This window comes from Motacilla alba, chromosome 12 (assembly GCF_015832195.1).
Source record: "Motacilla alba alba isolate MOTALB_02 chromosome 12, Motacilla_alba_V1.0_pri, whole genome shotgun sequence".
In the NCBI taxonomy this organism is placed as follows: domain Eukaryota; kingdom Metazoa; phylum Chordata; class Aves; order Passeriformes; family Motacillidae; genus Motacilla; species Motacilla alba.
Genome location: NC_052027.1, coordinates 11,819,812 through 11,843,503, shown reverse-complemented (window position 1 = coordinate 11,843,503; position 23,692 = coordinate 11,819,812). Strand labels below are relative to the sequence as shown.

Genomic DNA, 23,692 nt, shown 5'->3' with positions numbered 1-23,692 from the left:
CTGCCTCCCCCGGGGGCTTCCAATGAACACCGCGCCCTGGGCTGAGGGGAGGCGGAAAGGGCCACAGAAACCTTCGTGCTTTCAGAAATAAACGATGGGGACACACAGGCATAAATCTGTTCTTTGGTGTCTTCTAAATAGCATTGAAGAAATAGCACGGAGTTCTCTACAGTTAAATTCCTATGTGGAAAAAAAACCCCTTAGTTATTGCTATTAGAAATAAAGAGTCAACATTTTAGATTATGTATGTTTAATATTAATACGGTTTTACTCGCAGCTGTAATCTAAGGAGGGGTAATAGCCACAGCACTTGTCTGGAAAGAGGATAAAAGATGCCAGTTGAATGTACATTCAGATTGATTAACCAGGCAACTGTCAGCACCAAGATCAATAGTGCAGGCAAGAAAAATGGGACCCACTGAAGTGTCTGGACCTTAATCCATGGGGTAGCAACTATGCTGGTGGTACAAGTGAAATCTGCATCTTCTACTCTGTGCTGGCAGCAAGTTCATTTTGTTACTCAGCAATTACTCGAATATTATTATTCATCCAAGTCATGTGACTGCTGTGGCTTTAGTTAGCTTGTGAACTCAGGAAAGCCACCATGGGGAAAAAAAAAAAGGACCAAGGCAGTATTCCAGCAATATTAAAAAGAAAATCATACAAGGACAGACTTGTTGGGGTTGGAAGAGACCTCTGGAGATCATCCAGCCCAGCCCCTGCCAAGGCAGGGTCACCCAGAGCAGGTGACACAGGAACACATCCAGGTGGGACTTGAATGTCTCCCGAGACTCCACAACCTCCTTGGGCAGCTGTTCAGGGCTCTGCCACCCTCAACCTAAAGAAATTCTTTCTCATGCTGAAGTGGAATTTCTTGAGTTTTCATTTATGGTCTTTGCTTCTCGTCCTGTTGCTGGGAACCACCAAAAAGAGTCTGGCACCATCCTCTTGGCAGCTGCCTTTGAGATATTTGTATGGATTACAGATCCCCTCTCAGTCTTCTCCAGACTACGCAGGCCCAGCTGCCACAGTCTCTCCTCATAAGAGTGATGCTCCAGACTCCAGAGAAGGAAAATTTTAGCAGCAGTTTATTAGTGCTTTTAGGATGCCCCATTAGATGCAAAGAGCTGCAGAAAAACCTGGTATCAGTTAAAAGGGAGACAGGACTAAAGAGGAAAAGCCTTCAGCACCTCAGCAGCTGGTGGAGCAGAGCACGGGCTTGTCCCAGTCCATTGCCTGTAACAGGAGACCCACGTGCTGGGCTGTTACGGGCAGACATTAATGGCAAATTAGTGGGTGTTCCTCAGCTCTCTTTTCTTAAAAAGTTTCATTTTAAATTTTTTTTACACAATATGAAAAGCGAACAAAAGCTGTGAGTGAAATTTCCTCCTGTACTGCAGAGCAATGCTGGCATCACCTATTTCAGACCTTTGTAATGCAGAACTTCACAAAAAGTTCCTGTGCCACTTGCTCTTGACAAGACCAACAGATCCTTTCCAATCCTCAGTGGGAACACAGCATTTTCTTAAGCTGATGAGGCAGAATCCTGCTTGCCTCCAAGAACATCCAGATCCTGGCACTGGGGAGGACCAGGGGCAGCAGACAGGCCCCTGCTGTCCAGGATGGGAGCTGCATTCAGAGTGGCAGAGTGAAAGTAGGAGGATGGAGTGGCAAATGGGAGTATTGGGCTGTGGCTCTCGACATGGCCCACTCTCCCCTCTCCATCAAAATAAACACGTGCCCTGGGGACACCAGAGTGTGCTGCAGTGAGCAGCCCAGCACACTGAGGTTTAGCAGCCTGTGAAGGAAACTATAAAATGTCAAACCCCAATGAAAACCCATAAAACCAGATCAGTTTGAAACCAAATGCCAATCGTTCCCAATCACTAACAATATGCTGAAGAAATCCATTCTCTATCCTTGTTCACACAGCTGAGTAGATCTCTGAGGTCACAGTAACAGGTCTTTAGACATTTACTAGTGCAGAAACCTCAACCTATTTCATGCACTTATTCCTCTAAACCAGGAAGTGAGAATGTCTCCTGCTTTGCTTTTCTTCCTTTTGTGTCACCTAATCTCTATTTGCTAATCTTCCTGATCCAATTAGAGACAATCAAACATTATATGTCTTACATCACCTCTTTGCTTTTGGCCTTGGGCCAAGAGAGCCCCTCCTTTTCCCTTCTCATTCCTGAGATGATGGAGTGAACAGTGGTACAAAAACACCTGCAGAGAGGCCCAGGGAGGACATCACCTCAGCTGTGGCACCTACAGATCCCTGACATGAGCTGAGAGCAGCTGAGATTCCCCACAATGTATTCACCCTCTTCGGTGGACACGCAGCTACCCCATCCCTGGCCATCTGTGACATTAAAAGCTTGGGGAGAATCCCCTTATTCCCCTGATACTTGTTCAGCATATTTCAGCCCTTAAGAGTCCTGCAGCCCCTCCTCCTCATCGCTGGGAACAGCCTTTCTTTGCCTCTGTGCCCAGAAAGATGTAGCACCAGCCTACAGTGGCTGTGCCTCAGTGAAAACTGACTGTCCAGAGCTCCCTGCGTGTAGCTGTCCCCTCTCAGCTGGCTGTGCAGCGCTTTCCCTTGTGACTTTTGGCCTTCCAGACCAGCTTCCTCAAATTATCATTATAATGATCTAACATACAGAAATTTAAACAAGGAACTAAAATGCAGTAAATACACAAAATGTTGCTTTGCTACTCTAAGCTTTGTCACGTTTTATCTTGTCTAAAGCAGATTGCCCCTGCTTCTGCTGGCATTTTGTTCCTTAGAAATCTGCTATTGTATGACCACCTATGCATTTCCATTGGAAAGAGCACAGACCCAGTCTTTTGCCTGCCCTGTCCCCTAATCCCTGCCTGCAGTGCAAATACTGCTCTGGTAATCTACTAACGCTTTCACCTTGGCAATGCTCTGATAGTTTCCAAGTCATAGAGCAGCATCACATGGAAACAAAAAGGTAGCTCTGGACAAGACCTGATCACCAGATACCAACTACAGGAGGCAACTGCAGTCACTTTATCTCATGGCAGATCTCCAGTCTGTGGTGCAGAGGACACTGAACACAGCGCAGGGATTATGTCTGTGCTACTGAGCAAATGCATCTGCTGGAGGATGAACATATTAAAGCCCTGGTACAGGGTCTAAATGCAGCCATTGAAACCTGAGCCCCACAGCGAGGGTGGGGCCGACCTACAGTGATGCAAAGCCTGATTGTGCCAAGTCCCCTCACACCAGACACAAGAGACTCATAAAATAAATGGCGTTGGACTATTTTGACAGCTGACCCCTGTTCAATAGCAACAGCCACAAGACCACTGCAGAGCTGTCATCTCTTTGATACTGGGAGGTGGCAATGCTAGTGGCAAACTGCTAGGTGGCAAACGGCTAGGTGGCAAACCTTCCCTTAGATGCCAGCTCACTCCCTGAGATGAGAAGGTCCAAGCACCTGCTCTGCCTTTGAGTCAGCCTCCTGCAGAGGCTGTGGACAACACGCTGAGCACAGGGGATATCCTTAGACAAGTATCTATGTTGGCCCTGGCAAGACAGGCAGGGAGAAACAAGCCCGTGCTGCTGGTCATGATGTAAGGTGGGCACCACATGGCTTTGTGCTTACTGTAGTGATCTGGGCCTAGACTGGTGAAAACCAAAGCCCATGGAAAAGTCACAGGGGAAGGATGTTTCCATGGCCCAGACTTTGTGCTTGGGGCCAGAGAGGCATCCACATACTATTTATAACCATAAACCCATGAGGTTGTCACACAAATAGTGACAATCACCTGAGCCTCCTGCAGGTCTCCCAGCTGCCCTGCCTCCCCATCTACAGAGGTCCTTCAACACCACCACCATCTTCCCACTTTTACAGCAAGTCCTAAATACCAGATAATTAATTTTTTACAGCTGCATTGGGAGGTATGCCAGGTAATTTCATATGATTGTTCTCATACTCAATTGGAGAAGATGATCCAGAGACTGAAGTAACTTCCCTGAGGCCAGAGTGAGTCAGTTACTTTGTCAGATCCGTGTCCCTCTAAACACAGACGTTTCTAAAAGGCTTTTCAAACCATAGGAATGGTATAAAAATAGGTACAGAGAAAGGTGAACAGCCAGCACAGAACTGCACGGGCTTTTGCAGAACTGGCCTTGCTTCAGGGATCAAGGTTTTTTATGAGGAGTGTGTTACCAAAGCAGCAGGTTCTATGAACTGTTACTTACCAAGCACTGAAGCCTCCACAGTGAAGGTCTGGTGAGCCTGAGAGCTCTCAGCTCATGCCATTAGTGGCTTTTAAGCCATGAGGGCAGGCAGGACAGGCCAGTGGCTGGCAGGCAGGACAGGCCAGTGGCTGGCAGGGCCTGGAACACTTTGCAGGTGCCACTGCTCTTCTCTGCACGGGTGCTGTGCGAGGGGGTGGACCAGCCACGTGAGCTCTGCGTGCAGGCGTTTTGTGACAAAGGTGGCCATGTCATGCTGTTGTTGCACTCAGAATGTGTCATGGGACAGAAGCCTGGAGCCACATGACCTCTGTGAATGGGACACTTTGTGGGACAGGTGATTTGCATGTTGCTTCTTCCTTAACAGTGAGTCAGTGCCAAAAGATGTCCCAAAGACAGCTCTCTGTGGGTAGGAGCCAAACTGGCTACAATGCAGCGCACTCTGGGTCTGCAGGGCCATCCTGGATCCCAAGAGACAGGGCTTGTCTGCAGAGGCCTAGGAAGTTCCCCTGGGACCCTCTGTGGGGAGGACACAGACATGTCCCACTGCAGGATTCCCACCTCAAACACCAGGCAAGGCACAGCATGCTGCGTATTAGCTTCAGATCTGTCTGCTTTAACTCTTTTCAAGTGACAGATTTTCGCAATGCCCTCTTGTCTGCTCTAAAAGGAGAAGCAAATCCTGTATCAATGGTAACCACAAGAAGCTGGAATAATTTTGAGTACATGTTTTCAAAGACTGTGACAAAGATACTCAGCCTTGAAGGACAAGGGTGTGTGGGCAGTGAGGTTTGCTTTGCTTTTATCTTGGACAACACTTTTCAATGCCTGGTATCTCAGCAGCTGCATTTCTGACCCCAGGGAGTTATGACTCACTGTTTGCAAATCTCTGAGCCACCAAATTGAAGGTATGCCTCGAAAAGCATGAGCCTAAACTGAAATGCTTATAAGTGGGTGTTACAGCTCTCCAGTTACTCTGTTCCAGGGCTGACTCCATATCGCTGCCTAAATTTCTGGCAAATAGAAATCAGCACCTCTTACTTTTAGAGAAACAGGATCTCTCGGGGTTTGTCTTCTTCAGTGAAGTTCTCTAACAACCTGTGAGCAATGAGGCTACAGAAGATGCCTTATCCCAGCTATCCCAGCACACCGCCAGCCTGAGGAACATCTATCCTGCCCAGTTGCTTCAGACACCAACATCAGAGCTGAGGCTGGCCTTCTGGGGGCTAAAGCTGTCTTTTATCTGCTTTCTGGGTGACCTGTGTGGGGTTAAGTGAGCCACTGGCTGCCATCCTTTCTGTTGGAGTAGATCAGCTTGCTGACTCAGGAATAAACAACACAAATGTCTTATCAAACATTTCTTAGCAGGCAGGCAGGAGAGATTTGTGTGGGTAGCCCAAGGCCTTCAGAGAAATAAATAAGAACAAATGATCAAAAGATCCTCACATTTCTTTTTTCCTTGATCATTAATGTTTTTCTTATCAGGAAAGTGACTGCATACAGTGCTGCAGACCAGTTGCTGTTCATAAGGGGTTAATGCTCCCTCTCTTTGGGAGACCTGTGATGGGAAGGAATCACCACCATCCATCTGGCAGGGCATGATGAGGTTGTCTCCTGGGAAGGGACCGCTGCTGACCACCACATCCACACATGCCAGGGTCCATGAACAGCTGGGCTTGGGTCAGAGGTTTTGGTCTGGCCAGGCAGGGGCTCAGGGGTGCCTTTGCTGGAGAAATGGAAATCCCAGCTGACACTTCACAGAACATGATCCAGGAAGGTCCCTGCCAGCAGATTCAAAAATTTAGTAACCTGGTGAGAAATCTGCATTATCTTACTGCTTAAACTCAGGCCTCTTGGAGGGAGCAAAACAACTGCCAGTCCATAAATGACCCCCTCTTGTTTGCTGTCAGCAGGATCCTCAACTTCCTGCTCTGTGTGGTAGATCCTGCAAAACTGAAGCTTTAAAATCCAGGTTTAAACTCTATGTGAACAACAGGCTCCTAGGTAGATACACCGGCATGTGCTTTGCTTTCCAAAAACAAAAAAAGAGGAATTGCTCCATGTGAAGACAGCAACGCCCTTATTGTGCAGAGTGGCCAGTGACAATTCCTTGCCAGACTTCATTGCCACTGAGGACGGATGGACCACAGAACTGTACTGTTCTCAGCTGGGTCCTGGCACCACATTTGCCAGAGGGTCAGAAGCCTTTCCCTCACCTTCCGTCCTTCACCCCGGGGACAAACCACCTCCTGAAGCGACCCCAGCAGAGGCACTGCACGCCCCAGAGCCTGGCAGGCAGCGGGATGGCACGATGAAACCTGCAGATCCCTGCAGCGCGAGGTGCCCGCGACCCCGCAGGTCCGGGCGGCTCTTGCCCATCACAAGCCGCCTCACGGGGGCTGCTGCCGGGGTCCCGCGGGAGGAGCGGGGTCCTGCCCGCCGGGGTCCCGCGGGAGGAGCGGGGTCCGGCCCGCCGGGGTCCCGCGGGAGGAGCGGGGTCCTGCCCGCCGGGGTCCCGCGGGAGGAGCGGGGTCCTGCCCGCCGGGGTCCCGCGGGAGGCAGCGGGTCCGGCCCGCCGGGGTCCTGCCCGCCATTGTTTGTTGTCGTTGCCAGGGGGAGGCCGCAGCCCGAGGGGCGGGGCCGAGGCCGAGGGGCGGGGCCTCCCCACCGCGCCCCTGCGGCACCGCCCCTCCGGCGCGCTACTTGCGCCCCCTGGCGGCGGCGCGCGGACATGGCGGGGGTGCGGCCGAGGGGACAGGGACATGGCCAGGGGGCACGTGTGGCTTTTTGTCACCCCTCACAGCTGGGAACCGGCTCCGTCGCCCAGTCTGGACGGGGCAGAAGTGTCACCGCTGCCTGCAGCTGCCGGCCAGGACCGCAGCACGCCCAGCCCAGGTCAGGGATCTGAGCACCAGCCTCTCAGGCTGCCCTGATTCTGCTGCGGGCTCTTTTGATGTATTTATCTCTGATTTCAGCCAAACGCGGCTGCTGTTGCCTCCATCACTGGCCCTGGGAGGTTGCAGCCCTGGGGCAAACAAGCAGATGGAGAGGTGCGATTCTCTGTCAAGCCATGCGAGGATTTGCTGATCTGCAGTACAAGGGTGAGATTAACCTGCTGCCCCAGGAGCCAGCAGGTTCCTTGCCTCCTTGGTTCTCAGCATCTGTCCTTTCCAAGATATGCACTTCTGCCCTCCTCTCTTCTCCTGTGGCTTTGCAGATGCCAGTCCAGCAAAGGCATTTTCAAGCTGTGGGTGTAGCCAGGTCCTATGTGAACTGTGAAGTACTTGATGGCAGCCCTGATCACACTCTCATTTTTTAAATATAGTTAAAACAGCACTGTTCCTTCTATCCAAAACATGCTCTGATCCTGTGACAAAATCCAGAGCCACCCAGCCCAAGGCAGCTCTCCGTGTGTGGACCACATGCCTTGCTCAGGTTTTCCAGTTTAACTGTACATGTGCAACAGATTTTTTTCATTCACAGCCTGCCAGTGCTTGCCTATGGCTATTTTAGTTACATTTTTAGTAAGCTTTAAGAAGAGTTTAAAGTACTTTTTAAATGATGAAATGTCCTCTTTTCCACAATTTTTATTCTCCTTATTTCAACAACACTCATCACACAGTAGTCTCACCCTTTGCAGGACTCACAGATGCTCTCCCATATTCTTCCAGGACGTTTTCCCTGTGTGTTTCCCAATGCTTCACATGGGCAGGGTTTTTTCATTATTTTTTCTTGAAACTTGTGGTCTGACAAGGAGAGAAAAACAGATTTTTTTTTTTAAACCAGGAAAAAAAATATTTTAAAGAAAGGTGAACACTATAAGGAGTGGAAAGGGAGGGGCTACTGCACATAAGTAACTTGAAAAAATCCAGAGGAGCAGCCCCTGGACAGACAGTGCCCCATCGCCACCTTCTCTGCGAAGGCACAATATGTTTCCAGAGTAGCTAAACAAAGAGTAGGAACCAAGCTCCAACCAGCCCCCCTCAGTCCACCATTCCATGGAAATCACAGGCAAACCCCAAATAAGAATAATGGTGTGTTTTTCTTGGCAGAGGCTCAGTGTGAGTTGTGCTGACAAGCTAAAAAATGAGGTTGTAAAAATAATGAAACTGGAAGAATGTTGTTGTTCTTTTTCTCCAGCTGCTTTTTGAGGGCCTTAGCAAGGCTAAGCAAACTCTGCCATCACTCAGCCACCTCATACTTGTGCTCTCATGGCTGGCAACTGCCAACACCTTGCTCAGGACTGAATAAAGAGAGAGAAATGCCCTCTGCCTCCCACTGGCAGCCAAAAAGCTGATTTTACGTACACAGGGTTAAATGATGAAACACCAATAAAATCTGAAGCAGGGAGGTTTTTTCAGGATCACTGATAGATTTGAATTAAAATCTTCAAGCATTGCCAGGATGACTTCTGCTACACACGCACAGCCCTGTTGACTCTCTTCTGTCCCTGACGCTGCTCCTCAGAGAGCAACACATTGTTTCATGGCCCCTGCATATTCCTGGTGCAAGCTCCCCACTGGCATGAGGATCACAGCAGAATAAATCCTGCTCCCTGCTGCTACAGCCTTCAGTGTGCTTCTGTGGTCACAGCCAATCCGCTCCTTCTGGAAAACAACTTCTCCTTCCCTCCTTGAGAGCAAATTGCTCTGACAGATGACACAGCTCTGAGTTTGGCATCAGCCCTGTATAAACACAGGAGCACAGGGCCTTTCCTGGGGTGCGGTTCTGGTCACGGCCTATCCTGCCAGAGGCATTTATTACACCACGATGGTCCCTCAGCCCTGGCAGATGGCTCCATCCGGCTGTTCCCTCCCTCTGCTCTCTGCTCCGAGCCCTGGGGCTGACACACCCTCTCCACAGCACACGGGGAGCTGGGGCACTGTGCCAGAGCCTGCATGGCAGGGGCTGCTCACCTCTCTCATGCTGCTCCCTGACCTGCAGCTCTCTGCGACGTTACTGCTGGAGGGGGACAAGCCTTGCAACGAGAGAAAAAACAACAACAAAAAACCCAAACAAAAAACCAAAAACAAAACCCAAAAAAAACCCCAAAAACCCCCCAAAAACAGAGAGACAAAAAAAGCAGTTTTGAACTCCTGTCTCTGTTACTTGGCACCAGGCCTGGGTAGCCAGATACGCACACAGGCACTGCACCATGTCCCTGCTGAACAACAGCCTGCAAGCTGTCCCCAAGCTGTCCCCAGAGCCATCCCTGGAGCTGTCCCAGCCACCATCACAGCCAGCCAGGGACCACGAGCAGCTGTGACTGACCCCATTCATGAAGAACAGCCTGGCACTGCTCACAGGGCAGTGGCAAAAACGGTCTGCAGAGCCAAACTCAGCCTTGAACAAGCCCAAAGGCAGCACCTTTTCAACCCAAAGACAAATTTAGTCTATGTGGTAGGGCTGAAGTCTTGAAACAAATGATGCACAGGCTCAGAATGACTCAATTATCACAATCAGAAACGGATTCAAACACGAGTGTTACTGTACACCACCCTGGTTCAGAGCTCACCAGGATCTGGGATGGGTCACATAATGAAACTGGCATTTGCCAGCAAGATCAAATCCAGCCTCTGAGATGAACCCATTGGAGAGAAATTTTTGGCCCAGGACAACTGAAGCTCAATTATTTCCAGACATAAGGGACATATGCACTTATTTTTTTCCCTCCCTTTACCAGGAGAAATTGCCCTAAGGGAGAGAGGGAAATAAGAGCTGCATGTGTTACTAAAGAGGCTGACAGGAGTTCATTTATTCCCTGTGACACATGGAAGGACAGTGACAGCCGTTCCTAGCAGAGGAACTTGGAGACCCAACCAGGACAACTGGAGGAGTCCCCAGATGCAGCACTGCTGGCCAGCCTTTAATTAGAGGTGGCTGTTCTGCTCAGCCTCTCATGTTTCACGGCTGCTTCCCCCTGAACATGCCTACCCAGCTCCAGGCCCCAAAGCCCAGCTCTTTGGAGAAGGCCAAGATAAACAGGCTTTTCCTGGAGAGCAGAGGGACTTGGAATATTTCCCTGGCTGGAAACATGAGGCTGAGGAGGTGGAACCCACCCCTGCAGGCATCTCCTGCTGTGCTGCTGGAAGAGAACACCACTGTCACCTAACCACGGTGACAAAACTACCTGATTGTGCTAGGATATGCTTACAGGGCGAGTTGCCAAATTCACAGGCATTTATGTATTTACCTACATAAATCAAAGGGAAATTGAAGTAATTTGCCAAGAAAATTTCCATGACAGGAATTTGGGGGTGGGGGGGTAGTAAGGGAAGAAAAGGAAGGCTAGCTGAGAAATTATGCTGTTTTGAACATAGCACACCAGGAGACATCCCATTCTATTTAGCCTTCGCCAAGGGGCTATTTGACTCCATATCCAAACACATAATTTAGGAAATCCTCTTCCGATACTTGGCAATCTCAGGCCAAATCAAAGAATTATCTCTGTGACTCGTATTAGGATCTTAAAGAAAGATTGAGTCCTGGATCACATTATGCAAACATGAAAGGTCTGTTGTCCCACAGGGCTCACAGGCAAAAGCCCTGCTCTGGCAATCACAGCAGACAACATCCGTTCCTTGCTTTTATCTGCCTTAGATGTTTGAGAATAAAGTGTCAATCGCCTCTTCCCCAGTCATGTGTTAAACCACTAACATTTTCCTTTCCCCAGCTGCCTTAAGACAGTGCAGGGCTGGTTACCATGCCTTGGCTACCTGCAGCACTTCTACTCTGGCATCACCCAGCTGTCAATTATCTGTGGTTTTTTTAGCAGAAATTTTGGGTTCATCTTAATTCTGTTTGTGTTAAACCTCACCTTCCAGAGCAACAATATGTGCCAGGCCAGCCAGATGAACTGACCCAATTTGAGGCTCATTAATTCAACAGCATAATCAAAAGCACCAAAGTCCATCCCTTTGCAGTGCCTGGTGTGACATCCCAGTGCCATCCACACCGACAGCTCCTCTGGGCCATCCTATGCCCAGCACTTCCCAATGCCTTCCCGTCCCTATGCCCAACACTTCCACCAGGACTGACACCTCTAGCCCCTGGAAGCCCTGACATGAACCGGCCACTGCTAAGAACATGGAGAAACAGAGCTGCTTTGTGCCGTGGCAGGAGACAAGGCTGAAGAGCACCTGAAAGGCCCGAGCATCCTGTAATATTTGTTATAGTAGTTTTTACGCTCTTTTTCGGGCAGAAAAAGAAGTGGGAAATCCCAGAGGGCTAAACAACCAGGACTTGACCGGCCCCGAGGCCTGCCCAGGCCGGGGAGCTCAGCAAGGGCGGGGGCCCAGCGCCCAACGGGAACGCCCAAGCTCGCCGATAGGGCAGGGGAGCCGGGAAGCGCCGGAACTGCGCGGAGCCGAAACCACCGCCGGGACTCTGGAAGAGCCCGCCCGGCTTCTCACCTCAGGCACCGCGGAAGGCGGGGAAGGAGGGGGCCGGGCCTCCAGCGCCAGTGGGCGCCGCCATCGCGCGCCTCCTCCCCTACCGGGCGCCGCCATCTTGTGCCGTGCCCGTACAGTGCGGGCGCCGCCATCTTGTGCCCTCCCCGCGCGGTGTGCCGGCCATGGCGGGGCTGCTGTGCCGCCTGCTGCTCCTCTGCCTGGCGGCCGCCGGGGCCGGCGCCAATCTGGTGCTGGAGGAGGTGCGGCGCTCGCTGGACCTCAGCACGCACCTGGCCAAGATCTCGGCCGAGCTCAGCCTCGCCAATGCGCCGGGCGGCGCGGCCGCCTCCACCTTCCTGCTGGCGCTGGAGCCCGGGCTGGAGCCCCGCCTGGCCCACCTGGGCGTGCAGGTGAGCGTGGGCAGCGGGCACCGAGCGCCGCGCCCGGGGCGCCGCGGGCGCTGCCCGGCCCCGCGCCCGAAGGGACACGTCGGCACTGCCGGGTCCTCAGCGCCGCTCCCGGATCCCGCAGCCGGAGCCGGCCGGGAATGGGGGGTGGGTGTCGCGGGGTGAGGGCGGAGGGACAGGCCTGGGGGCGATGAGGGGGGCGAGTCACACCGTCACGGCTGGGCACGGGTCGCCGCCAGCACGGACGGAGCAGGGCTGGCAGCCCCAGGCAGCGCGGGGACGGGGGGCACCCGGCCCTTACCCACAGCAGGGTCGGAGGAGCAGTAGGACAATATTCCTGTCCTAGCCCCAGAAGTACTGTCACTTTAGATAAACTCTACATACACCAGACAGAGGCACATGCAGTGTTCTACAGTATATCTGCACGCTGAGTTCTGCAGGATACCTTGATGGGTGAAGCCATATTCCCCATGGCCTGCTCACTCCCCAGTCACAAGAGAAATGACAAAAGCATTTGATCAATATTCTCATTTGTGCAACTTATGGTGACTGTGCCGGCTTGGGAACCAGGCTGAGGGAACATGGGAACACACAGCACACTGATCCCGTATGTTGCTTGGGAACAGGTGAAAGGTGAGGAAGAGGAGGAGAACGCCTTGGAAGTGAAAGAGACCAAAGTTAAGGGCAAAAGGTGAGTATCACCCTCTAAGACGAATACCTAGAGGTGTGCATGGGGGTATAATTGTCCTCATAATTCATAATTGTCCTCACAGTGAAGCAGAGATACTCCCCAGTTCCATGCACCTAGAGTCTTGTACTCAGTGCCTTGAGTAATGCCCTGGCCCCCTGGGACACCAGGTGAGAGAAGTATTTGGTCATGCTCTTACCCATTCCTCCATTCTGAGCTCTCAGACGGTTGGCAGTGGTCACTACAGAGAGTTTAGTGCCCTGTGGCAGTGTGTAGAGCACCACAGAGTGCTGGGTACCATGGCCCAGTGCAGGCTCTTCCTGCTGCCAGGAGAGAGGATGCTGCTGTTTGCATCAGGCTCTGTACTGCCAAGCTTGGAATATTATGTAGGTGCTGCAGGCAGGTGTTTTCTGAGCCATGAGAGCTGAGAGGTGAGCAGTGCCTGTAAAGTGACTCAAAAGCACAGTGCAGCTGGGTTTGAAGAGTACAGTAGCTGTGGAGTTAAGATGCCAGGGTAGACCTTGGCTTCTGACATGGCTGGATGTCTCATGTGATCCTGCCCTTGGGCCACCAGGAATGACATGAAGTATGTTTGCTTCTGGCATCACCTTGGTCTGTCCAGTCCAAATCTTTACAGATTCGGTGGAGTCTCAATCCATTCTGTAGAACCTCAGTCCAAAACCTTGTTCCCATTCTGGCCAGTCCTTAACTTCACATCCTGTGGGCAAAAATCTGAGAATGAACAGACTTTGTGGGAGCAGGTGCTTAAGACGTTTGTGATTTGTCTTCTGGACTTGTGCCCATGCTTCCTTTGATGCAGATCATTCCTGTCATCTGGAGAAGAATGGAAAAAAAACTCTTGCTGAAGCTTTATAAACGGAGGATTAGGGAGGGATATGTCACCATTTCTCTTCCCAAAAGGGAACTAGGTGTTTTGTGAAGCAAGGACTCGTAACTGTGCCTGGATGCAGTTCAGCCTGTGCTGCTTCCCCAGCACAGTAATCACACCTGCTGGGACAAGACATCTCTGTGTCTTGGAGGAGCAAGTGAAATACCTGCCCAAATCATACCTTACACACGTGATACATGGTCGCCTGTCTGCAGGGGATGTTGCAGTGGGTGGACCTGAATGCTCTCTCCAGGGAGATCCCACATGACATTCCCGTTCTTCTCCCTTCCAGTGGGAAGTTCTTCTCGGTGAAGCTGCCATCCCCTTTGGCCCCAGGAGCCAAGGTCCGTGTCTCTGTTGAAATGGTTTTCACGCACGTCTTGCAGCCCTATCCCACCCACATCACCCAAAGTGAGAAGCAGTTTGTGGTCTTTGAAGGAAATCACTACTTTTACTCACCGTACGTCACCAAGACCCAAACAACCCGTGTCAAACTGGCCTCCAGGAACGTGGAGAGTTACACCAAGCTGGGCAACCCTTCCCGCACTGAGGACACGATTGAATATGGCCCCTTCAAGGACATCCCTCCATACAGCCAGGTAAATTTCTGTGCAAAGGGGTTGTGGCTTTGCAGAGAGCACTTTCCAGACATGGAAGAGTGTGTCTCAGAGGCTGGAGAGTGGGAAGCAGAGGCTTTCACATAGAAATCACAGGTCAGCCATGAGTTAAACTGTTTGTAACATGTGCATCTGCCAAGGAGGGTTCTCTGTGGCATATGGAATGGATCATTGTGAGGGGAGCTTGCTACTTACTTTAGATCTGACAGTTTATCTTTTTTCTCTTGCTAGGACACTCTGAAGGTGCACTATGAAAATAACAGTCCCTTCCTGACCATCACCAGCATGACACGAGTCATTGAGGTGTCTCACTGGGGTAACATTGCTGTTGAAGAGACGGTTGATTTAAAGCACACAGGAGCAGTGCTGAAAGGGCCTTTCTCCAGATATGACTACCAGAGACAGCCAGACAGTGGGATCTCTTCTGTCAAGTCTTTTAAGGTTGACATTTTGCACATGTATTTTTATAACTGTGACTTCCCCTTTTCTTAGATCCCCAGAGGAAAAAAAAAAAATTGCAGTTGTCCTTTGCCTTTTGTTTGGTAACCATACCTCAGTAATGAGGGAATATTAAAACTCTGGTCTATTTTCTGAGAAAGCTTGTGCTGGATAGGAATAGCTCTTGGGAGCAGCTTTAGGAGGTTATACACTCTATTGCATTTGCTGCTCCAATAGACTGCACGTAGTGGGGCGTGTAGTGTTTTTCCACACTCCGACCCCTCCAATGTCAGGGACCCTCTAAATCCCTTACCCCTATATTGAGATCTCTGCTTTGGGTTTTCCACCGTGCAAGGACCATTCATTCTGTCCCCACCCCCTTATTTTCAGAGGTGCCTCTCTGTCATATCCTCCTCATGTTGAACAGTATTAATTGGAAACTCACCCACTCATTCCTTGCTCACAAAGCACTCAACAAGAATTAAAGCTGTGGCTCTGCTAGCCAGATGTAAAAAGTGTTGTGTGTTCTCATCTGAAGCAAAACCTTTCTCACTGCTTGTAGCCTTCAGGATTGATTGTTGTAATTCTCTAGGGTGGTGCAGCCAAACAGAAATCTCATTTTGCTGAGTGTAAAGCTAGCAAGCCCAGTCAGCTAGGGCAGCAGGTTGGAGTGAAAAGGGAATTGCTGTCCTGGTGGGCATGATGATCCCTTGCTGTCTGGGGAGTTGGAAACTCAGCTGGAGAAAGCACATTCATTTGAACGCCAAGTGATTTTAGTGCTGGCAGCCACTTGTGGGATTGCTTATAATGGCACAATTTTACCACTCAGTGCAGCTGAATGGCCATTTTGTCATGTCTCATGTGGGAGCACAGTTTCTCAATGCTTACCAGCCTTTATTGGTTTTGCCAGTTTCACTGGAGGTAATTCCCCTCTGATGCACTCACTGCTGCTTCTCTCCATACAGACCATTCTCCCAGCTGCTGCTCAGGACGTCTATTACAGAGATGAAATTGGGAACATCTCCACCAGCCACCTTCTTGTCCTGGATGACTCTGTGGAGATGGAGATTCGTCCCCGATTCCCGCTTTTTGGGGGCTGGAAAACCCATTACATCATTGGCTATAACCTGCCAAGCTACGAATACCTCTACAATCTTGGTGGGTGGCTGAGGGGGAAGGGAATAAAAAATATCCTCCTGTGTGTTTAAAGGTAGTTGCTGTATAGAAAAGAATTGAAAGCTGTGGTACACAGGACCTTAGCAACAACAGTTGCCAGCTATTTTTTCTAGAATATGCAAATCTACCTTTTTTGTGCTTCCTTCAGGTTTTTGTAGACATCTGGTTAAAATATATCTGAGTGAGCTAGTGCCCCCTGCTGTACAACTGTCCATGCAAATTCTGCTCCTGCCCCGGGTGGAAGCTGAGTTTCAAGCTGTCCCTTGTTCTCTGAGGAACTGTAACCACTCTCTGCTCTGCACTTACAGGTGATCAGTATGCCCTGAAGATGAGGTTTGTTGACCACGTGTTTGATGAGCAAGTTACAGACTCTCTGACTGTCAAGATTGTCCTGCCAGAAGGAGCCAAGTAAGTGTGATTCCTCCTGGCTTGTTACTGCAGACTGCTGTGTTGGTGACACTTCTCCAGTCTGCTCTGATGGCCTAGGGACAGTGAATCAAAACCATGACTGTGCATATGGAGGGGATCTTGGAACACAGCTTTGCTTCCTTGTAGAGCATTGTTTAAACTGCATAATTTACCTTGTGCTAGAGGCTACAACTGCCCAGACGAGTCTTGGCTTTCAGCATCTCAAACACCATGGAGTCATATGGGACTGTCTGGTTTTACCCACAGGAATATCCATGTGGACAGCCCCTATGAAATCAATCGTGCCTCGGACGAGCTTCACTACACATATCTGGACACTTTTGGACGTCCTGTTATTGTGGCACACAAGAGCAACCTGGTGGAGCAGCACATCCAGGACATCGTGGTGAGTGTGGCCTCGGAGCAGTTGTGCCTCCTCTGAATTCAGCAGCTCGGTCAAAACACCCAAGAAATAAACACTGACTGGACTGCTTGGGTGGTTCTGCTGCTGCCTGAGGAGAGAGGTAAACCCTGCAGTAACATGGGGCACTGCTCAGTGTTTGGAACTTCTCTTGTAGGTTCATTACACCTTCAACAAAATCCTGATGCTACAAGAGCCTCTCTTGGTAGTTGGAGCCTTTTACATCTTGTTCTTCACTGTGATTGTCTATGTCAGGCTGGATTTCTCCATCACCAAGGTTTGTATGATGTAGAGCCCTGTGGGAATATAAGCAGATTTCTCACCTGTTGGATGGTGATTTTTCATACCAGGAATTCTTGCTGAATGTTCCTGCCATTTCAGTATTTTACTGGTTGCTTGAAGTCCTGTGTTTGTTCATCGTGAGCACTGGTACTCCTGTCGGGCTGATCTGGTGTCATAAAGCTAACTAGAGTTTTGCTTGCTGTATAAAAAGGAGTCCCCCTGAGAAGAAGGGATGTCTGCAGTTCTCCCTCTGCAGTGTTTTCACTGTTAAACTATGTGTTGGGCTGGACTGAGTGCTGAAAGGTGCTTCCCCTAATCAGCACTTGTACCATTCACCTAATTACTGTCAGTTGACTTAATTGGAGAGGGAGCAGTGTTTATAACAGTCCTGTGGCAGATTGCAGGCATGGCTTGATGCAGGTCAGAGATATGACTGCTTTGATGTTCCCTCCTGTCCTCTTGCAGGATCCAGCTGCTGAAGCCAGGATGAAGGTTGCCTGCATCACAGAGCAGGTGCTTACTCTGGTGAACAAGAGGCTTGGGCTGTACCGTCACTTTGACGAAGCAGTGAATAAATACAAGCAGTCACGGGACATCTCCACCCTCAACAGTGGCAAAAAGTCTTTGGAGATGGAGCACAAGGCCCTGACAAATGAAATAGCCTCTCTGCAGTCTAAACTGAAGACAGAAGGCTCCGACTTATGTGATAAAGTAAGAAATTAAAATTTATTTTATAAGCTCTCCTGTTCTTGGCTCTCTCAAGTATTCTGCATGAGTTTTAATTGGGGGTTTCTGCAGCCAGTCTAGGTTGGGTTTTTTCCATCTGAAAATGGCTTGATCTCTGCAAGGGTGTGTGAAAACTGTTATTTTTGCAGTAATCTCAGTTATGCAGCCATGTAAGTGTTGCTGGTAAACAGCTGCTTGTGCTGTTTCTTAAACAGCCCTTGAACCAGCTGTTCATTTGTACAGCTTAATGCTTTTGTAACACAATCCTCATACTTCTCATCAAGCTCATGGCAGTGACACTTAAGCAAAAAATGGAAACTATCAACAAATTAACAGTTCTGACTCTACTGCTCACACCAGTCAACCCAAAATCTTCTCCCTCATCTCTTATTTTCTTGCACATTTACATTTGGTGCTGACAGAATTTTGGTAACATGATGCTCCTCTGGGGGTGTTTTGCTCTACCATGTTGAAAGCCATGGCACAGTGAGCAACACTCACTGTCCTTCCCTTCAGTGTGTTTTAACACTTACCTGAAACAGCCGCTTAACCCCAGGTGAGGGACACTTTAGTCTCTAAGATCCATTTAGCTAACAGTCACCTTGGTTAATCTGTTATTTAACTCAAAGAGTAGCTCTGTCATTACAGACCTCCCATCACATACCATGAACATTAACTGCAGGGACATAGCTTCCAGCTGTCAGAGCTGTGATTTAGCTTGAAGACTTTAAAATCCATCATTAAATACTCTTTAACAGTCTCTTGCCACTGTGGCTCCTGGGTCCTTGGAGGCCCTTTTATCTGCACTCCTTAGTTACCCATTCGTGGAATATTCCTCATAATGTGATGGTTCAGGAAGCAACATTCAGGGATCAGAGATGTTTCTACTTAGCAAAAGATGAAGTCAGTGCTATCATCTGCCATTGTTTCTATTTCAGCTTCACTGTAGGGATTGTTCTGTTCTGTTTTGTCTCCTCTAATGCTCCCTGGGTTTGTCACCCTGCCAGGTAAGCGAGATTCAGAAGCTGGATGGCCAAGTGAAGGAGCTGGTGCTGAAGTCGTCGGTGGAGGCGGAGCGGCTGGTGGCAGGCAAGCTCAAGAAGGACACGTACATCGAGAACGAGAAGATGCATTCCAACAAGCGCCAGGACCTGGTCTCCAAAATCGACAACATCCTTGATGCCCTGTAACTCTGCTCTAGCAGCTGCAGAGGTATGAAGGGAGATGAGAATAATACACTTGAAGCCAAAACTCATTCCCAGCAAAATTAGGGGAAAAGCTGATGTGGAATGTCTGAAAGTGCATTTTGTTTTTAGATTTTTCTATAGAGCCTGTCTGCTCGACAGTACGTGCTGTGCAAGGAACCAAGCCAGTGTGTTTGGCTGGGTAATGGGATTTCTTTACCAGAGGTGAGACTCAGCCAAGTTATGAAACATCTCCTGCTTTTGGTTTGCCCTGTATAGATGTGCTCTGAGTAAACGCACACAAGGAGCCAGTCTGAGCACAGACATGCTTATGGCAAAGCTGAATGTCTCAGCTCTGGAAAGAATAAAAGATACCTTTGTTCTACTTTGAAATAAAACTGTCACTGCCTTGTGTCTACGTGTTTTGCCGGGCTGGGGGGAGCTGGAGGAGCTGGGTGGCCCCATCCTGCCCACGGCCAGGCGTGCAGTTCCCTGTGGAACAGAGTTCAGCCCTGAGCACTCCTGCCTCCTGTGTGCCCTGAAGTCAGAACTCTGCCACCTCGTGTAGCCCTGACCCAGACGGGGGAGAAGGCCAAGCCCTTGTTCCCCAGGGATGTGCATACACCTACACCCTTACAGGGAGAAAACAACAGAACCTGTCCTGCCATCCTCTTACTGTGTGCTGCATGTGACAAAACTCCCTGCCTTGCTTGTGCTGCCCATGTAGGTCTTTACTCACACTTAGATACCTTGCGAGGTGTATGCAATCCCCTGCTAATATCAGTCTCCTAAGATTTTTTTCCTGTGCATCTTTGCCTCAGTTCACTGTTGAATACTCCAGACGTGGCTGCAGGGACAGCAATATGGGTCTCTCCTACTGCCTTTGCCTGGCACCCACCACGTTATCACCAGGTGCCACCTCTGTCCCATGCCCACAAACCTCACCTGGCAGCGGAGTGAGCAAGCCTAAATCCCTGCCTATAGGGCACCCTGAGACAGTGAGTCCTGCCTGACCAGCTGCCAATAGCTAAAATCAAATAAATTGTCATTAATCCATCGAGCCAGAGCACACACCATACTCAGGGAGTACCAGGGGCGTCCAAAGCCAGACAAGGGCTGTCTGTTGCACCCAGCCAAAGCAGGCAGGTCCGGAGGATGAGGAGAGGGATCAAACTGGTGATCCCAAAAATAACCTTCCATTCCCCCAGCAGAGGAACAGGAGTGCCACCCTTCAGAAGATACCATTTCTGCCTGGCTGGAGCTGCAGCTCAGACCCCTGAGGGGACAGTGGAGCTTGTGGTGTCTGTTACAAAGCCCTGTGGGGTTGACAGTGCCTGCGTCCTTCAATCCCAAGGGGATCTGATCTATCAGCATACACCTCAGCCCACAAAGCTACTGGGCAGCTTCAGATACTGGAATTAATGGAAACCACATCTGCAAAGAGAACAGCTAAAAATAGGATGAATGCAGGCAGCCCCAGCTAGAAAGGCCTCTGGTCCCCAAGGAGAGCTGCCCCCATTCCTGAGGCTGAGAATAAAAGAGCCAGTGCTGAAGTGATGCCTCACTGCTCTCCACACAGCTCCTTTCTGCTGCCCTCCCTGGGGGGACGTGCCTCCCACGCTGTGCTCCCTTGAGCCCCTTCTGCCCCAGTGCTGCTCCTGCAGCAGCACATACATCAGGGAACCTTCTAACAAACACACAGCAGCAGAGTGACCTAGAAACCTGAGCCATTTCTAGATTCCTGCAAATTTACTACTGCGAATAAATGAGAAAAAAAAGAAAAAAACCACAGCACCTACCCGGAGCCTAGGATCTGCAGGAGCCAGGGGAGAAGCAGAGCAGCAACACCTGATGCAGCAAATGGATCAATTAGGGCTGTTTGTCTCTGCAAATTTAAAGGGAGCAGCTTCCAGCCCATAGGGTGGGGATGAGGGTTATAGGGTCAGGAAGGTTGTCACCAGTTTATTTGCTGTCTTCCCCATCAGCTCTGAGGGCTCTAGGGGATGTGGCTTCAACATCTCTCTCCCATGGCTGGGGTTTACAAACTTCATTGTAAATGCATCCAAGAAGGTTTCCAAATGATCTCCCTGCTCAGACTCTCTGATGTGCCCAGGTAATGCTCCTTGCCAAATGTGTGACCCAAGGTGACCACTGAGGACAGGAAGGAGGGAGCTACTGCAGGGCAGCCCAAATGGAGCTGTCTGGGAGCTCAGTTTCTCATCCATGTGGCTCAGGTGGTGCTTGCTTTATTCCTCCAGCCACTGTCACCATGCTGGCTTCTGCCACCTGGGCCACTCCAGCAGGTCCCTGGCCAGGGCTGGCCTTGCTGGCACCATTTTTGGCTGGCTTTGGGATCTCTCTGAGCTCCAGCTGCTGCTTTGCAAGGATATCCTTTATTTCTTCCCGGCTTGGCAGGTCATCAAGTATGAGGAAGTGGAGCCAGCAGGTTTCCAAAGCATCACAGTCAACATTGGGCAGGGATGTAACCACTGCCACCAGGGAATCCAGGCAAAAGGGCTCCTCTTCCTTTCAGCCACACTTGTGGCCATCAAACATGAGATATGTGGGCAGGGGGAATCCCAAGCTGGTGGAAAGGACCATCTCAATTTTCCTGCTGCCTTCAAAAACAAGCCAGGCCTTCAAGAGAGAGCTGGGGGCTGCTGAAGGACTGTCTCTGCTGCTCTTCACAGAAGCTTTTCCGAGCTAGAAAGTTCACTTGTGATGTTGCTCAGAGAAAATAGCCTGGGGAGGTTGTTAGGAGTTGGGAGGCATCTGCCAGGGGGATTGCAGAACATCAGAAGGAAAGGCTCAAATATAGGAGCACTTGAGACCCTCCAGCAGATTAACATCTCACATGGAATTAAAGCTGAGCCCTTCTGGGAGTTCATGTTTAGTTTTATTCCTGTGCAGAGTTTGGAGCCAAAAGGTTGGAAGGGCTGAAATTTGCCTCTGCAGCAAAAGAAACAAAGAGAAGAAAAAAAAAGTGTACGAAGCAGAAGGAAAAGGAAACCACACAAATGCAAGATTTGCCGGTGAAAGCGAGCAGCCATGATTTCAGATCCCAGCACAGCCCAGCCACCTGCCTTGCACAGACATCCCACTGCTCCCACCACCTTCCCACACCTCCCCTGCTCACCAGGGTGATACTCACAGCTTCTCCTGTGGTCCCAGGCAGCCAGAGAACAGCTTCTCCCTCTTTGACTTCTTGCTTACAGTCTTCCAAGGGAAAATCTAGACCTGAAGACCAGCCCAGGAGGTCCAACCCATCTTCCAGTGAATACTCAAACTCAAGGGCGGGAAAAAAAATCAGGTTTTATATTAAGTGCCTGGTAACTCCCACCCACAGCTTGCGGCCCTAGCCAGCCCCTCATCCATCCTCCGTGGGTGGGGATAGCCCAGTACTGTTCCCATACTGTGGACCCTTTCTCCCCTCCCCATGCTGACACCTCCCCTCTGCTCTGCAAGGACCAACCACATTTTATTTATTTTTCATCCAGCAAAAGAAAATCACTGGGCTTAACTCAGAGCAAATCCTGCAGGTCTGTGGTTGGCTCTGGGGCTGCCATGTCCCTGTACACCTTGGGGGAGCACGTGCAAAGCACACCTGTTTGATCTCTTCCAGCCGACCTGACCCTGCCACTTCAGCAGGAAGCAGAGCTGGAGCACATGCCAAGTGCCATGCAAGCAGTCCTGCTTTAATGCTGCCTGCTGCATTGCAGCCTCAGGGAGCACACCCTCAGCACACCTGTGCACACCCTGCACCAGCACAGGGAGTTTTGGCAAGTCCTCAGGGTCAACAGCATCCATGGCCTGTCCCCTTCATCTGTCCATGGACCATTCCTGCAGTGGGGCCCACAACCTTGGGTACCCCATCCCCATGGCAGGCCTGGTGAGCATTCCCTGCCAAGCTCCACAAATGGAAAGACAGACTCCCCATCTCCTGTTTCACCATTTCCCTCCCTCCATCCCCAGTAATGCTGCCTGGTTCCCAGTCTACCCAGTCTGTCAGCTGCTTAGCACTATCTGGTGGCTTTGGACCAGAGGCCCAGAGACTGGTTTGGCCAGTTTGAGCTGCTTCTGGCCAAAGGATAAGGGATATCTTGTACCCTCTTCCCCAGCACTCGCTCCCTCACCAGTGCAAGGTGGGCTGTGTCCCAGAGAGGGACCATGTCTTACCAGGCAGCAGCATTGGGATGAGGACCATGTCCCAGTGGGCAGCAGTGCCCGGAGGGATGGGAGAAGATCCCTGTGGTGCTGGAGGGGCCCTTGAGGCCCAGGGCGCTGCAATGACACCTCAGTGCCTCCACTGCCACTAGAGGCCGACAGCGCCAGGGGAGCGGCACTGCCATGCTGGATACCCCCACCTGCCCTGTCCCTGGCCACTGCTGGCCACACCACTTGGGGGACCCATTGCCATGCTGGCACGTGGGCCAGCTCTGGCCTAGGATAGTGGCAAGCATCATTCTTTCTTTCTTTTTTTTTTTTTTTTGGCCTAAATTTATTATTTTTTCTTTCCCCCCTTCTTGCTCCTCCTCGTCCAATTTGTCTTCAAAGCTGACATGAGAGAAAACCCCAAATGACAGCGCCTGCCCGGCACAGTTTTACCACAGTATCCTGAAAAAGGCATCTGGTGAGCTGATAATGCAGGGGGGCTCCGGGCGGGAGCCCCTGCCGGAAGCAGAGGACTGGTGGCGGTTGAAGGGCCGATGCTTCAGCACGGGCAGCAAACAGGAAACGTCCTCAGGGCACAGGGAGCTCCTCTGGGGCTGCTCCAGGGTCTTGAGGCACAGCCAAGGCAGCCCACCCCACTGGGGCCATGGTGGGCTCACTGGGACCC

At 50.6% G+C, this 23,692-nt stretch overlaps 1 protein-coding gene and 1 long non-coding RNA gene across 3 annotated transcripts; one reads left to right on the top strand and one right to left on the bottom strand.

Moving 5' to 3' along the window:
• Positions 1-671: 671 nt before the first annotated feature.
• Positions 672-11,782, bottom strand: LOC119706142. The gene is made up of 3 exons (XR_005258419.1): positions 11,641-11,782; positions 4,232-7,974; positions 672-1,262 (listed from the first exon to the last, which is right to left on the bottom strand). It is a non-coding gene; the product is annotated as an uncharacterized LOC119706142 (long non-coding RNA).
• RPN1 (ribophorin I) lies at positions 11,648-19,269 on the top strand. Of its 2 annotated transcripts, XM_038149379.1 has the most exons (11): positions 11,648-12,029; positions 12,653-12,717; positions 13,896-14,202; positions 14,452-14,661; positions 15,624-15,816; positions 16,143-16,242; positions 16,510-16,648; positions 16,821-16,940; positions 17,411-17,656; positions 18,679-18,883; positions 18,988-19,269. In XM_038149379.1, exons 1-10 carry the CDS (start codon positions 11,802-11,804, stop codon positions 18,859-18,861), a joined length of 1,791 nt encoding a protein of 596 aa, XP_038005307.1. In that variant the 5' UTR covers positions 11,648-11,801; the 3' UTR covers positions 18,862-18,883; positions 18,988-19,269. The 2 variants fall into 2 exon arrangements, with proteins under 2 accessions (XP_038005307.1, XP_038005306.1); XM_038149378.1 differs by having other exon boundaries at positions 18,679-19,269.
• Positions 19,270-23,692: the final 4,423 nt, after the last annotated feature.

Bases quoted from the DNA above. Each gene is read 5' to 3' on its own strand.
- RPN1 (XM_038149379.1), top strand. From the start codon at position 11,802: ATGGCGGGGCTGCTGTGCCGCCTGCTGCTCCTCTGCCTGGCGGCCGCC. The intron at 14,203-14,451 runs GTAAATTTCTGT...TTCTCTTGCTAG, and splicing joins ACATCCCTCCATACAGCCAG to GACACTCTGAAGGTGCACTA. The intron at 16,649-16,820 runs GTGAGTGTGGCC...CTTCTCTTGTAG, and splicing joins AGCACATCCAGGACATCGTG to GTTCATTACACCTTCAACAA.